At 52.5% G+C, this 15,824-nt stretch overlaps 1 protein-coding gene across 2 annotated transcripts; it reads left to right on the top strand.

Annotated features, from left to right (window-relative positions):
• Positions 1-89: 89 nt before the first annotated feature.
• Positions 90-7,910, top strand: BUD13 (BUD13 homolog). Of its 2 annotated transcripts, none has more exons than XM_080366803.1 (11): positions 90-232; positions 533-626; positions 1,172-1,256; positions 1,420-1,477; positions 2,064-3,130; positions 3,579-3,886; positions 4,264-4,372; positions 4,860-4,998; positions 5,323-5,507; positions 5,895-5,976; positions 6,344-7,910. In XM_080366803.1, exons 1-11 carry the CDS (start codon positions 105-107, stop codon positions 6,435-6,437), a joined length of 2,349 nt encoding a protein of 782 aa, XP_080222929.1. In that variant the 5' UTR covers positions 90-104; the 3' UTR covers positions 6,438-7,910. The 2 variants fall into 2 exon arrangements, with proteins under 2 accessions (XP_080222929.1, XP_080222928.1); XM_080366802.1 differs by having other exon boundaries at positions 533-749.
• Positions 7,911-15,824: the final 7,914 nt, after the last annotated feature.

Raw genomic sequence — 15,824 nt, 5'->3', positions numbered from 1 at the left:
CCCCCGCCCAGCGCCCGGTCCCGCCCAACGCCCGGCCCGGCCCCGCCCCGCCCAGCGCCGGGCCTTTCACTCCGCCACTGCCGTCACTTCCGGTTGGCGCCATCATGGCGGCGCCGGGGCTGTCCAAGGCCGAGTACCTGCGGCGGTACCTGAGCGGCCCGGCCGCCAGCGACGCTGCCCAGCCCCGCCGCCGCCGCAAGAAGAAGCCGCCGGGCGGTGCCGCTAGAGGCGGGTGAGTTTCAGGGGACAGGGAAGGCCGCGGCCTGCGCGGTAGGCCTGACCCTGCGCGGTGCCTGTCGGTGGGCCTCGGTGTGGGAGCGGCTCCCGGACACCCCCCACCTCGCTCCGGAACGCCCCCCCCCCCCCCCCCCTCCGGGACCTCCCCCTCCGAGCCCCTGCGGCGCCGGGGATCTTCCCTCAGGCCCCCCGAGCCAGAATTCCCGCCCCCCCCTCCGCATGTCCACTCCCGCCGGCGGGCCAGTCCCACTCCCTGCTGGTGCCCTGACGGCAGGGCCGCTCTCCCCGCTCCCAGGATGCGGATCGTGGACGACGATGTCAGCTGGAATAGCATTGCTGCTGTGCAGGAGAAGGAGGAGGAGGAGGAGGACGAATCGGACATGCCTGTGGTGAGCGGGGGGTTTCACAAACTAAATCCGTTCTCTTTATGGTCACCTCGTGTCTCGTTGGGAAGTGCTTGCCAAACCCTTTCTCGCTGCGTCCTCTTTTGGTCGGTTCTGCAGCAGGGATGGGTGAGTCTTCCTGGCCTGAGTGCCAGGGGTTGAACTAGCTCCTTGCAGATGAATGTAGTCTGGTTTTTATATCTCTACATTTCTACAAGCACCAAAAGTAGGTGGGAGGGCCGGTAGGGTGGTTCTCACAGCTTTAAAACAGCTGCTCTGGACAAGGCAGAAGGTAACGGTGCAACTGCCAGAGCCTGCTGACCGCTGTGGCGTGGTGTGTGGCACGTGCTGGGAATCTCAGCAGCAAAGATGTAAATACTGGAGGTGAAGGCTTTGGAAAGTTGTTTTGAGATCGTCCTGTAGGAAGGCAGCCAAATGATGGTCATGTTTCAGTTGCCCATCACACAATTATGCCTAATTACTTGTGTTAGAGGGTAGAAATTCTTTCGTTTTTTGGAATAGTGTTGTTGACTCTGGTGTTTTATGTTCAGGTGGCAGAATTTATTGATGAGCGTCCAGATGAAGTGAAGCTCATGGAGGAATTCCGAACAAATACTAAATGGAAACTTCTAGGAGGTGAGACCAGACCTTTCCACCCTCTCTCCCTGAATGTTTAACAACGATGTTGCAAGGTGAAAATAATACTAGTTAGGAAAAACAAATAATCCTTGAAATTGTGAAAAGATTGTGAATGGTGGAGAACCGTAATGATGGTGACTTTCTGATCATTTTTCTTTAGACCAGAACGAAGACTCCCAAAGTTCGGATATTTCAGTACCTGCCAAATCTACCACAAGGTACAGGGGCTCCACCTGGAGATTCTTCTGTCAGTTGACTCTCTGTTTCCTGGTATTGGCTGTCTTGTTCTGCACTTTTTAAGCGCTTTGCTGGGAAATGTGAGAAGTGGCATACGCAGGGATTCCTTTTCAAGTGATGGGGGTGGGGGGCTGGCAGACGGCATGCTGCCTGGGTTTCTGCATGGTATGTGGAGCAGCTGTTGTGGAGTTCTCTGACAGTGGCTGAGAAATCTGGGCTTTCTGAGAGAGCGTGATGGGGTGTTTACTTGTGAGAAGGTACAAGGGCACAAAGTGCGTTTTGTATCCTTGAGTGTCACAAGGGTCCCCGGAGACTTTAAAATTACAGCTCCCCTGTGATCCCGGTTGCCTCGGAGGTTTTCTGGGATCTACTTTGGGAAGTCTGTGGCTCAGTGATGCAGGTCACTACGTGGAGGTGCAGAATCAAGTATGAATTCATGTTCAGAATGGTGATTTCATCCTTGACACCTAGTGCTAGCTTTACAGGTAACACTTGGTGTTTCCAGTCTGGAGACAGCAAAACAAACAACAATCTAACTCTCAGTTTAACTTTCTCCTCCCCTCCCAGGCGACAGCGCCATGACACCCCGGACAGTTCGCCCCCAAAGAGACTGCGGCATGACTCCCTGGACAAGTCACCTCCAGGTCAACAGCGCCATGACTCCCCGGATCTGTCCCCTCCCAGGCAAGAGAGAAACAATTCCTCCAACCACTTGCCTCCCAGGCGACAGCGCCACGACTCCCCAGACCTCTCCCCACCAAGAAGGAAGCATCATGACTCCCCAGACCTGTCACCTCCCAGGCGACAGCGCCATGACTCCCCAGACCTCTCCCCACCAAGAAGGAAGCACAATGGCTTCCAGGACCTCTCTCCCCCCAGACGGAAGCGTCACGACTCCCCGGACCTCTCTCCCCCCAGACGGAAGCGTCACGACTCCCCGGACCTCTCTCCCCCCAGACGGAAGCGTCACGACTCCCCGGACCTCTCTCCCCCCAGACGGAAGCGTCACGACTCCCCGGACCTCTCTCCCCCCAGACGGAAGCGTCACGACTCCCCGGACCTCTCTCCCCCCAGACGGAAGCGTCACGACTCCCCGGACCTCTCTCCCCCCAGACGGAAGCGTCACGACTCCCCGGACCTCTCTCCCCCCAGACGGAAGCGTCACGACTCCCCGGACCTCTCTCCCCCCAGACGGAAGCGTCACGACTCCCCGGACCTCTCTCCCCCCAGACGGAAGCGTCACGACTCCCCGGACCTCTCTCCCCCCAGACGGAAGCGTCACGACTCCCCGGACCTCTCTCCCCCCAGACGGAAGCGTCACGACTCCCCGGACCTCTCTCCCCCCAGACGGAAGCGTCACGACTCCCCGGACCTCTCTCCAAAGAGAGTCAGTTCAGCAATGGGGAAAAAGGGCTGCAAAACCACAGACAAGTCACAGTCAGGGGGAGTCCAAGGAGAGCAATCTCAGCTCAGGCGTGGTGTCTCTGACAAGACCTTGGCGCATCAGAAGCGTCAGACTACTCCAGATCTATCTCCTCCACGGAAGAAGAGGTATGATTCTGACTCAGATTTGTCACCGCCTCGGAGAAGGAAAGCTGGGTCACCTAGTCTGAAAAAGGAGGGCAGAACAAAAGGTGAGTGTGTATAAGTTTGTTTCATCTGTTCCGTGCTTTGTGGGCTGTCCACTCGTGCATGCTCCTGAGGAGTGGTGTGGAATTGGCAGTCTGTGATCATGGAATGGTAGTGGATAGGTTGTAATTTCTGTTGTTTAGGCTAGTTCTTGTAAGCCTTGTTTTTTTAATTGGCTGGACTAGAATTAAACTAAGAGCTAGCTGGCTGAGGCTTAAGCATGTTTGAAAGGAAAACAGGATTTAAACCCTGTCTCCAGGCAGTACATGTTCAGAAAGAAGGGAATTCAAAGACTGTTTTCATGTACCTGTCTTTTCCTTACAGCTTGTCAGCTTTTAAGGTGTTAATATTTCTAGGAGTTAACCTCATGTGCCAGCCACCATATTTAGCCCTTTTGTGGGACTAGTTCTGTCTAATTCCATGACTTTTAGTTGGTGTATATCTTTGCTGCAGGTGCTTCTCCAGCCATGAAAAAGCTTAGGCAGGTGCCTTCACCTCAGAGGTACCTGAGGTGCGACTCCGACTCTCCATCTCCGCGGAGGAGCACCCGGAACACCTCTGATGTAGACTGCAGGCTAGGCCGTGTACGCAGTGATTCCCCTAAGCGTGGTCCTCTCAAACAGAATCGGAGCAAATCTTCAGACTCTGATTTATCTCCTCCACGACGAACTCTGCCAGCTGAAAAGGATCAGCATGGTTCAAGGAACCCCCCTGACCTCTCACCTCATTACCACCGTGACACTAAGGGATCTCCCAAGAAGGTAAACGTTTCCTCTTTCCATTTACGCTCTAGATTACTTCCTGTTGTTACAAAACCTTAAAAGTCCAACGACTTACAAATTGTGGGGTAGAAATTTCATATACCTCATGCATGCAGTCATGCCAGACCCTCTGCTTGCAATAAGAAGAGGCACAAGTTGGGTGTGGGAAGGGAGCTCTGCCTCAGTCCACTCTTTCTGGAGATGTGGGGAAGTCGTTACTGAGGGTACCAGTGAAGTGGCTTTGTAACACGGTTGTCTCTCCTGACACATCTCTCTTGATTTTGGGCTGTCTCCCCTCCTTACACCTCTGGATCGCTGGACAGCTCTCAGCTAGTGGTAAATGTGATTTTTTTAATTTTTTTTTTCTTGATTTGCAGGCAAACATGATGTTGTCTGGGGTCAAAGCTGGCTTGGTCTCAGCTGATGTGCTGCGGAGGGAACAGCAGGAGCTCAGGAGGCATGAGAGAAATAACAAGCACTTGGAAGGTAGGAGTGTGAAAACACTGTACGAGCATCAGCTTGCTTTCTCTGCTTTCAGCTGTCTTTGGGTGCTGTGTCAGGCTCCTGGTGTTAGGGTGCTAATGGAGAGCATCCCTGTGGAGCAGCTTCTAGACATGCTGATGGATTCCTTGGGTAGGGTCACAGCCACTGAAATGAGAGTTACAAATGGTGATTTCAAAGCAATGCCAGTGAAATCATAGGGAGGGTAAGAGACTTTTTCTCTTTGTGATGCGTTGCCTTGCAAGTCTGAAGAAGCAGACTGATACTTAAAGAGCTTAGGGTACAAGCATGGCTGTGTAGGGCGGCAGCTAAAAGCAAAAGCTGTGGTCCTGCTTGGTTATGGACGGTAAGCTGTTTCAGAGGCTAGAATACAAGGAAAAAATAATGAAATGAGTTGCAGTTAGTCACTGAATTGTCTGCAGATGACAAAAATGTTCCAAAATGTGTGACTTGAGGCATTTGCCCCCTCCAGAGGAATCCCGGCACTCTCAGACTGTCTTCCGAGACAAATTTGGTCGCAGGAGGGACCTTGCGCAGGAGTGGCTGGAGCAGCAGCAGAAGGCTGAAGCAAAGTCTGAGAGAGAGGAGCAATATGCCAAATGGGGGAAAGGGTAAGGTTCCCCAGAGCTCCCTGGCATGGTGTTTGGGCCTTGCGTTGCAGCTTGGGACTCTCCATTCCCTGCTTTTTAGCCCAGTTTTGGTACCGCTCCTAGTGGCAGTGGTGGTGGCATGTCACTTTGTTCTCAGTTTGAGCCTGGGACTGGGAGAGCATGTGTTCCACATGTCTGAGAGACCCCCACAACTGTTCCCTCCGTTGCTGGATGTGCATTGGGAATGCTGTGCACACAGTGGAGGTTCAGGGCTGTGATCAAGCGTGCAAACTGAGCAAGTCATAGTAAATGGTCTTGGAGTGAAACTTTTGTGTTTGTTTTCAGGCTAGCACAGGAGAGGCAACAGCAGCAGAACGTGGAAGATGCAATAAAAGAGATGCAGAAACCATTGGCCCGTTATATTGATGACCAGGATCTGGATCGAATGTTGAGAGAACAAGAGAGAGAAGGAGACCCCATGGCTGACTTCATCAAAAAAAGGAAGGCCAAAGAGAACAAAGAAAAGAAAGGTTTGGATGTTGAATTACACCAGCATATGGTTTAAGTCCCCAGCAGCATTGAAATGCAGCTGCTGTTAAATAAACAGCCTAAGACTGCCGGAGTGTTTTAGTCCTAAAGGACTGTTCCTCTGGAGTCAGTGCAGGAGCAGTATTATAGGCTTGTTACCAGTAACAGTTACTATTGTTTGGTAGCTTAGAGAGCAGGATCTGGTGACTTAAAACTCAGCAGACTTCAGTTTGATTAAGCGTATCTTTGGAGTTTTCCTCTGGGAGCTGTAGTGGGCTGTTAAGCAGCCTGTGCACTGTGCCTAAACCTCTTAGGTTGATGACAATGTGACGCTGTGATTGCTAGTGTACACTGTAAGTAAATGGCTGTATTGTTCCTTCTGTTTCCAGAAAAACCCAGGTACAATGGACCAGCACCTCCACTCAACAGATTTAATATATGGCCCGGGCATCGCTGGGATGGTGTGGACAGGTACTTGTTCCTGATAAAATGGTCTAGTAGAATAATGGTGAAAATGAATGAGCTTTTGCTTCAAAGAGTTTGCAGTGTAACGTTCCCAGTTACCAGATGGATAAGATTGTTAGCAATGGTAAGGTTGAAGTGCCAAGTTACGAATGGGTGGTGAATATGTGCTTGTCTGGGACAGAAGGGAGCAAGGCTGGTGCTGTCAGCAAGGGTGTGAATGGCTTCAGAGATGCTGACTGTTGCTAACTGCAGATCGAGGTGGAAACAGCCAGAGTACAAGTCGTGGAAAACTCATAACATCTCTTAAAAAGTTTCATTGCTTTAGAAAACCTTCTGCGCAGCAGCCCATGGGCTTCTCGGTGTTACTTTGTAGGTCCAATGGATTCGAGCAGCAGCGCTTTGCCAGGATAGCCAACAAGAAGGCAGTTCAGGAAGTTGCATACAAGTGGAGTGTTGAGGACATGTAGACAAGACGAAGAACCATGCAAAGCAGCGCTTGGGAGTTGACGCTACAGAGGTTCACCTATTGCCACTGCCAGAGCCATGAGGAAGGGCTTGCTCTGCCTGGACCGCGCCCAGGTTTGTCCTCAGCGTTTGGCATTGCAGTGGACTGTCTTCCAAGAGGCAAGGCTGAATTTAAAGGAGAGCTGCCAAAAGAGGATTTCCCTGACAGCCAGAGGGGACCAGCGCAGAGAATTGCAGCAGTGCTGCGTGGCACAGTGGCTGAGTGTGCTGTGGCGGCAAGCAGTGTGGTGGCCACTGCCTGCAGGAGTACCTCGTTCCCTGGCACTGCCCTCTGAGGTGCTGCAGCTGCCAGTTTCTGCTCTTCATTTGTCTTCTAACGAACTGTAGAAATTACATGCTTAATTGTTTTATGCCAAATGCTTTGTCCTTTGAGGTTGGTTCACAACCCTTCAGGTGTCCTAAATCTCAGGTTTTTCTTCATGGTGAAAATATGCTGAACACTTGGTCATGGGAGAGTTAACCTTGTTCAGTCAGTCTGTTCCAGAGCTCGGTTGCAGTTTGTTTTGTTCCAGTTGTTCCAGAGAGGAACTATACCCTACAAATACTTAGTGCTGTGAGCTGATCTGCCTCTGAGCTGATGTCAGATCTGTCAGTGTCCTTCCCAGGGTGCCCGGAGGGCTTCCGTTAAGTTTGTGTTGTTCTCATGCCCTCTGGTTCATGGAGTTTCCGACTCGCAGTGGAGTGGGGAACGCTCCAATTGTCCCAGCCTGGCTGAGCAGGAGCCTGCTTGCTGCGTTGCCCTCTGTCACTCTCCTGAAGAGGTTCAGAGACCGACCTGCAGTGCTGCAGTTGAGAGCAAAATCTTCAGGAGCCCCAGCAGCTCGTTAGGGGTCAGTTTCTCATGGAAATAAACATGCAGAGGTTTTTTAAATTGCCTCCCCCTACCATTACCTCTGCGTAGCTGATGGTGGTGGATTGCTACCCCCAGACTCCTCTCTGGACAGTGGTGCTGATAGCCCGGCGCTTCCCTTGCACTGCTGCCTGGGGGCTTCTGCACGAAGCATAACCCCTCTTGTGATCAGATTTGTCGGGCTTGGAGCTGGAGGCCAGGCAGAGAGCTTCCCTTAATCCCTGCTTGTGAAAAAGCACTTGTGGAAATAAATACAGTTGTTCTCGTTGACATCCCAGGGAGCATGTATTAAATGCAGCCAGCAGTTTCCATGGAGATGCCTTGTCTTCAATAGTGGTCAGGGGCCAGTCAGAATCGCTCTTCGTGGTGATTCTGAAGCACTAGGAGAGCTGTGGGCGAGAAGTGTAAGGACGAATTCTTCTCTGGAGTGGGAGAGTCTTGGAACTTCCTTCCCTGGTGTTTTGTTGTTGGTTTGTTTTTTTTTTTTTTAATTCACTGTGTTGTGTTTCTAGCAGTCTTGGAATCTGTGTACACTTGGAAATAACAGCTTACTTTTTTTACTTGATTTTGTGTGGTGATGTTTTTTCCAAGGCAGGGACAAGGAGGGCGAATAACTGTCAGCTCGCTGTTGGAAGGGTTGCATATTATGTCTGCTGTGGCCTTCACCATCTGTGGCTACCTCTGTTAAACTGTGCTTTGCTAACCTCTTTTTTCAAAGTCTTCTGTAACTATTGGCTACAAGTTGGAATTTACTGGACCCCAGCTGCGATGACAATCCCGCCTGTATTTATGGGGTACTTGGTTAAGCTTCACCGCATCCTCTGGGGACAGATGCTCATCTATTGTCGCTTGCAAGTGCGTAAACCGTGGGCTGCTGTTCACAGCCAGTGACCGTGGCCGGGAAAGGAAGGCAGAGCCAGGCACCGTTTGCAGGTCTTGTGGGAGCCAGCTGTGGTTTTTTGCTGTAATAGCCAAACTGAGGGAAGCCTCCCTGAGCAGGTCTAATTTGTTTTGTGGGCACAAAGCAGCATCAGGAAGGCTTTGCTCATGTGGGCCCTGTTGCAGCCTGTCACGCAGGAAAATGGTTTGGGAGCGTGAGGCAACAGTGTGAGGCAGCAGTGAGAGTTCAGAGCTGCTTGCCGCAGCATATTGAAAACCTGCTTTTCAGTCGTGCGTGTTTTCCAGTTGTACTTCCCCTTCTATCACCAAGGTCCTATTTTTATTTATTTTTTCCCCCTGAGGCCGCTGCAGCCTTGAAAAGAGGAGTTACATTTGACACATACTCATTTTTGCTCTCACTTAGCTGAGTGCTTCTGGAGCTGTAAACAAAATACTGTGGCATTGAATTCACCTCCGTGCGGAGAGTTGTTGCCCTGGTTAGATGCTTGTGGCGCCTTCGTGCTCGACCTGCTTGGTGGGAGTGTGCTTCTCTTACAGAGCAACGGAACACGGCAGCTGGCTAGCTCAAGTGATGGGGTTACAGGCTGCTACTTAGGAAGGCAAAACCATTTTAATGCTGGTACTAAGCATAAAATTCGTTTACTACCTGAAAACAGCATAAACCTCTCCTCTTGCAACTTATTTTGAAGGCTGCAGTTGTAAGATTTTAGCTAGCGGTGCTACCATAGGGACTTTTTACCAATGTTCATTACAATACTGAGTTTATACAATACATATATTGCTTGGTTGTTATCAGGTAACATGATCTTAAGATATATCTGCGCACAATAAGAGTATGGAAGAGCTTAGGTGATGCAATTTTAATGTTTTAACATGCATCCTTTTATATTGTTGCCTCGGTGCAGGTAGGCAAACTAGGATGGCTGATCCGGATGCAGTTGGACTAATAAAATACGGGATCTGAAATGGCACTTCAGCCTCAGAGGGGGCAGGGGAGCTGCCTCTTTCCCTCTGCAGATGGATCAAGCCTGCCTGCCAAGATGCTGGGAGCAGCGTCAGCCTGTGATGGACCTGCAGATGTGTTGGTGCCTTGTTGAGTGCCTGCTGATGCCACCGCGCTGGAGGTGCTGCCGCAGCTCCCCATGGAGCTCTGGCTGTGGCTGCTGGAGAACGCAGGGTCGCGCTGTGGGGGGCACGTGCTGAGGCGGGTGCAGGCTGGCAAAGCAAGCTCTTCGAGGGAGCACAAGCATGTTGCAGGCAGGGCCCCTGCTCCTCCTGAGCTATGTGAGTGCCAGCTGCCTGTGAGCCAGAGCGCCTGGTCCTGCCCTGCAAGCAGGCAGTCTGGCTGCAGTGGCACCTCAGTTTGGAGGAGGGAGGACAGTAGGAAGGAGCTCCAAGGGAAAACGTTAAGATGGAATAGTAAAAAAGCATGAATGCTCTTCCACTGTCGTGCTCCAAGTGGCTATAAAGGAGCAGCCAGCACGCGCTGTGTGTAAAGGCAGAGCAGCACCGCTGGCATCTCTTGTCGAAGATGCTGGGACCTGGCTTGTGGGGTGTTGGCTTCAAGCGTGACTGCTGGGCTGCTGCTCGGCAAAGCACACCTGAGCTTGGCGGCGAGAGGCGTGGAGCTGCCTGCAGCTCGCTTCGGGCTCAGGCGTCGTGGGAGAGAGCGAGAGGGAGGTGAGGAGGGGTGCTGTCTGCCTGTGTGACAGGGTGCCCAGCGGGGGCGGGGGGGTCCCCTGCTTTGCCTAGGGCTGGGCATGTGTGATGCGGGGCATCTCAGGGCTGTGCTCCACACCCCCTGAGCAACGACAAGGTCAGAGCCCAGCCTGCGCAAGCCGCTGTCCTTCGGGTGCCTGTGTCCCCGATGCCATCCCCATGCACGTGTGCTGGCCAGGGAGCAGGGAGGCGAGTTTGTCCCAGTGCCCTTGGTCTGCATCCCACATCACCGTAGCTCTTCTGTGCCAGATGTGGCTGCATCTGAGTGGTTCTGGCAGCAGAGCAATTGGAAAATGCTGCGGGATCCTCTGGGATGAGAGGGGTGATGGAGATAAAGCGAGTGACACCAGGAAGCGGATCTCTATTAGTGTTTCTGGAAGGGCAGCAGCCCCGGTCTTGGCATCAAGCGGCAACTTTGATTAGCTTTAACCAAAAAAAATGAATATTAAAATCTTAATTTAATTTAAAACACTGTCATTCATAGTCATGGCAAACACCGAGCAGAGTAATTATTATGCAAATTAGGCAGATAGAAAAATGATTAATAATTGTGCAAATTAAAAATTATTGTAAACATCCTGTGACTAGTGATAAGTCCGGGAGGAGTGCGTGCTCAGGAGGCAGTGTTGCTCAGCCAGCTCCTGCATCCTGATTTTCTCATTAGTGGGATTTAATTAGCAAACGATGCGACATTTGCGGGGAGGTCGATGGTCGGTGCAGGCCGGTGCCTGGTTTCAGATGATGGGAGAGAGGTGCCACCTGGGCACCGCAGCTGCCAGCACGGAGCTCGATCTTTGAGCCTAGGTCCTGGCGTTAAATGACATTACTCTGCAGAGGAGCTGGGTTTGGGGCCGGTTTCCTCCTTTCTCGAGGAACTTGTGCTGTGGGGGTGGCTGCGAGCTGGGGGTACTGGGGGGCTGCCCCGTGCTCCTGCCGCACTCTGCCTGTCCCTCCCAGTGCCTGGCCGGCCACACTGGCACCATGTCCCGGCGGGCAGGGGCAGGCTTCACCCCTGACCAGCTCAGAAATGGGCACTTACTAATGGCTGGTGGAGCATGCTCTCTTGAACAATTAATGAGCTTATTTGTCTGGCATTTTGCTGCTAATTGCACAACATTATTTTTTCCCCGTGTTCGACTGTTTTACTTTTTTACTTTTGACAGTGAGCACGATAATAATAATAATAGGCTTACACTGGCTAATAGGCTTACGTGGTGCATTATTCGTGTCAAGGACAAGCAATTAAGCTTGCCCTCACACATAATAATTAGATTTTTGTTGATGAGCTCATCGGTAATGTGTTTAGTTAAGATTAAGAGCTTAATTCCTGGTGTGTGACACCACCTCTCCCCCAGGACCCCTGCCCACTGGTGGAGGCTTTGCCTGTGGCAGTGGGTGCCTGCGGGGCTGGCTGGAGAGACCACCCTCGGTGGTGGATGGCGAGGGGCTGCTGGATTCATCCTGCGCCTGTCTGTCCTGCTGCTCCCTCCTGGGAAGGATGAACGTGGCTTCTCCTGACTGCCTGCCCATTGGTTGGGGTTTTTAATAGCTCTGGCAAGTCACATGCTATTGTACCAGTTTCCTGCTGAGATCTCCTATTATTTTTTGTTTAAAAAGCCTGAGATTTGTCATTTTAATTTTTCTCTATCTGATAGTGGCTCCAAGTTGCGGGTGCTTGGCAGAGCCTGATGGCTGCGTAAATCATCCTGGGCTTTTGGCAGGGAGCACCTGGGGATGGTGCTGCGGTGGAGTTCCCCGGGGTGCGGGCACCCCGTGTCGGTTTTGCTTTCCCTGGTGACCCTGTCCCACAGTGGGGCTGGGAGCGAAACTCCCTGAGACTGACAGGTTAGTGATTGTATATGTATATGTGCACTTTCCCTAATTATGGAATAATTGGGGACACGCAGAGATAAAAATTACTAATAATATTTACTCTAGACTCTATTTTTTTTTCAATAACCTCTCTCTCTTGCTCATTCGCCGAGTCTTGGTGGAAATAACTTTGCAGATCCCAGTTAATGAATATTTGTAAATGCAAGAACATTCAGCGCTGGAATATCCAGAGGGCATCCTCTCTGCCTTGTGATTTTTTTCACAAGATATTTAATATTTATGGTTCCATAGCCTCGTGAATAAAGAGCCACCCGCAAACCCCCAGGAGCGCAGGGGTTGGGGATATTTATGGCGCTTCCTCTTTTCCTTTTCAATTACAAAGACACCTCACATAATTAAGTGCTAATAACCTTGTTAATCTAAAATTGATACTCTTTCTCCTGGCTATCTCTTAATAGAATTAAAAACAGATTAATAATCAAGGGTAGGAGACATTGCACACGATTAAGAAAGAGGGGGCTGCACCCTGGCCCATCGCTGTGCACCCCGAGGAGGATGCGGGAGCTGGTGCTGGGCTGGGACCAGGGCTGGTGTGGGTGATGCCGGGGTCAGGGCTTCCCGGCTGCCCCGGCGGGGAGATGTGTTTTCCCTCATGCTCTTTACACAGCTTAAATTTTTAAGACAAACAGCCATGTAACACCATATCCTAATGAAACTGTTTTATGTTAATTAATTATGTATCAAGGCTCATTTTCATGCACAGCCCAGCTCTGCTTCCCCTCCACCGAGCCTTTGATCTGTCAAAGGCTAAATGGGAGATAAATAATCAAATTAAAAAGCAGCCTGGATGGAAATAAACACATTTCAGATGTGTTATCTGGCAGTTCGAGCAAGGCAATGAGTAATCAAGCTCATGGTTTGGGCGCTGCTCTGCTACACACATGGGGCGTGGGAAGTTTCCCGTGCCTCAGTTTCCCTGTGGTCCCCCAAGCTCTGCTGCCACCCCCAGGGACAGCACCATGTCCCCCTGCCCCGAGAGGGGTCTTGGATGCGGCCTAGTGCCCCCGCCTCCCTCCTGGGGAGCGGCTGCTCATCCTCTCCAGGAGAAGGAGGCTTTGGAGGACTTTATTTGCACAATTCTGATGAAAAATTAAAAGTCTGCAGCACTTCTTTCTTCCAGGCAATGAAAGCTCTGCCAGCAGCTCCGGGCCACAACTGGTCTGTGTCCAGGGTAGCTGGGATGTCAGCAGTGGACACTGTTTTGGGGTAATTTAACACAATCTCTAACAATTTGTTACACCTAAGCGGAGGCAGATGTGCATCCATATTCATTTTGGAGAAACTTCAGAAATTATAACTTCATCAGCCAAGCCAGCCCGACGCTGCAGCCCTCCAGCCTGGGCTCCTGTTCAAGCGGAGGTGAGGATGGCAGCACCCAGAGCCTGCCCCCCTCAGCAGTGGGGCTGAGGCTTTGGGGCTGGGGGCTGTGTGAAGCCCACAGCTGCATCCCCGGCGGCCTCGACTGCTCCGAGGGATGGCAGCAGCGGTGGCAGGGAGCAGCGAGCGGGCAGGACCCTCTGCCTGGTGGCACCTCCAGCCCTGGGGGCCCGGCTGGTGCAGTGCTGTAAATCAGGTGTTGCTCTAACAGTAAACACCCTACAGCAGAAATTACAGATTATAATTATGGAGTGCTTTATAGCTGTAATAAAATTGTAGTGTTCTAGCCTGCATGTAATTACCAGCTAATAGATTTCTTCTTAAAGGGCTTAATGCAGAGAGGGGCCCCGGCTGCTGAGTGCTGCAGGCACCCAGGGCTTTGCCCACCCACCACTTCTGTGGTGTCAGCATTCTGGGGGGGGGGCACAGGGGCTCCCACCCCGCTGCGGTCTCTGCTGCGGCCCTGAGGGACCCCTTGCTGATGAGGACACTGACTGGGGGCTGTGGAGACCCTTGGGGAGTAGATGCTGGCAGAAGGGACCCCTGCTGCTGGGGGGATTAGCAGCTCTTGGCTGCTGCTCACGCTGCAGCCTTCCTTGTCCTGCTCGGCGTGGAGCAGAGCGCTTCGCCCCTGGCTGTGCTCCGTGCGTGCCTGTTGCGATGCCAGGGAGCATTATGTCTGGAGGTTATTCAGTTAGCAGATTAGGCGGGAGTTTATTATCTTGTGTTGGCTCCTCTTCGGGCCCTCTCAATGGCGATGGCATTGTTGTTGTTTTCTCTCTAGGTGCGCTTGAGTGCACTGCAGCCCCGGCTCCCCTGCCACCAGAGCCGGGCCAGCGCTGTGCATCGCCAGCAAGTGTGCTGTGCCAGGACGTTGGCCAAATCCAGCCCTGCTCAAGTGCCGTGCTGTGAGCTCTCCAGCCCAGAGAAGAGCCCTGTCCTGGGCCAAGGACATGAGGACACTGCATCCCTTTCTCAGCTGATGCTGCTCCAGCACTGCAGGTAAGCATCTGTGACCTTCAGTGGTGCCACGGTTGGGCAGCGAGGAGCAGGGAGTCAGCTGCGAGCATGGGGGCACCGCTGAGTGGCTCCAGCCTGGGCTCCTGCAGCACCCCATGTCCTGCATCTTGCTAGGGTGTTGGTGTTTGTATGGGCTGATGTACCAGGGTACCTTTGCAAAGCCAGCCCTGGTGACTGCCCAGTGGGGACCAGTCAGGGCTCTGGCGAGGCTGTGGCACTGGCTGAAGCCAGGCCTGGGCAATGTGACTTTGCCACTACCCCACGAAGCCACAGCTCCTGGCCTCGTGCTGCCCCCTCGCCCCGCTGCTGGGAGGCGAAGCTGAGCACGGAGCAATCAAAGGGAGCACACAGAGCGTGTCATCCCCTCCAGCCTTGCCCCAGGCCCTGCCTTTGGGCTTCTGAAGGCTTTGCTCCAGCGGTGTCAGTTCTCATTAATCCACACATCAAAGCTGGAGCTGCCAAACATCCCGGAGAGATCGTGCAGGGTTCCTACATGGTGTCAGTGTCGCAGGCAGGGGAGGCGGAGGGGCAAGCTGTGTGTGCAGCGGGGCTTGGAGCTGGGCTGCTCAGGGCAGAGCATCTGCCAGCAGCAGCAGTGTGGTCCCTTGGGGCAGGTGGGAGGGGGCCTGTGACCCTTCGTCTCTTGAACACAAAGCCCGGAGGGAGGCAGCCAGCAGAGCTGAGAAGGGAAGGTGTGAGATGTCTCCTGGTCCTTTTGCAGTGTGACCTCCCATGTGATGTGTGTGTGCAAGCATGAAAAAGATTTTGCAAGAAAACACACACGAAGTGAAGGTGCTCCTACATGCTGGAGAGTTTTACTTGCCCCACCAAGGTCCTCTCTGCTCTGCTGTCACTTCGAGCCCAGGTATCCCTGCTTAGCTCGCTGGAGGGATGCTGAGCCATGCTGGAGCTGATCAGGTCAATGCATTTTTAACATGGCATAGGAAATCTTTATATTTTTTTGTCAGACTCATTCTTCTCCCTGGTCTCTCTGTAGGGGACTGAATTATTTAATGCTGAATATCAAGCAGAGATGTTTTCCCTTGGCTGGGCTGCTGACTGTGCACTTTAGGGCTGGAAAGATTGGCAGATGGCTGCTCTCTGAGCTGGGTGGAGGGGGAACCCATCATACCAAGCAAATTACCCACTTAGAACCGGATTTATAGAATAACTCGGGTCCCACATTTAAATAAAGGGGCCAGATTTGCTGAAGCGGTGCGCACCCAACGCCTCTGCTGAGCTGCGGCCGGGACCTAGTGCTCACAGCGCAGCTCCCTCTCTCTGTGCGCATCGAGAACACCTGCTGAAGTTTGATGTTCTTTTCCATCCCAGAGATGGATGCAGAGCAGGAGAGGCTGGGAGAGCTGGCAGCCTCCCCCCAGCAGCTCCCCGGTCCTGCGGGTCTCCTGGTGCAGGCGGCGCCCATCACGGTGGGCAGGGGTGGCCCGTGGCTGGGTGACGGTGAACATATGTTGGCGGGGTGCAGGTCGTGTGCGGCAATTATCACACGCCAGGTGAATAAACACAAAGGGCTGGTTTGTGTATCAGGGTTTATCTTTTCCATTAATGG

This window comes from Falco punctatus, assembly GCF_963210335.1.
Source record: "Falco punctatus genome assembly, chromosome: 16".
Taxonomy (NCBI): domain Eukaryota; kingdom Metazoa; phylum Chordata; class Aves; order Falconiformes; family Falconidae; genus Falco; species Falco punctatus.
The sequence above is the reverse complement of the archived record's forward strand: the minus strand, read 5'-3'. Positions and strand labels throughout refer to the sequence as shown.

Excerpts from the sequence above, each read along its gene's own strand:
- BUD13 (XM_080366802.1), top strand. The coding sequence starts at position 105 with ATGGCGGCGCCGGGGCTGTCCAAGGCCGAGTACCTGCGGCGGTACCTG. Across the intron at positions 1,478-2,063 it reads CCTGCCAAATCTACCACAAG|GCGACAGCGCCATGACACCC; the intron begins GTACAGGGGCTC and ends CTCCCCTCCCAG. Across the intron at positions 3,887-4,263 it reads CTAAGGGATCTCCCAAGAAG|GCAAACATGATGTTGTCTGG; the intron begins GTAAACGTTTCC and ends CTTGATTTGCAG.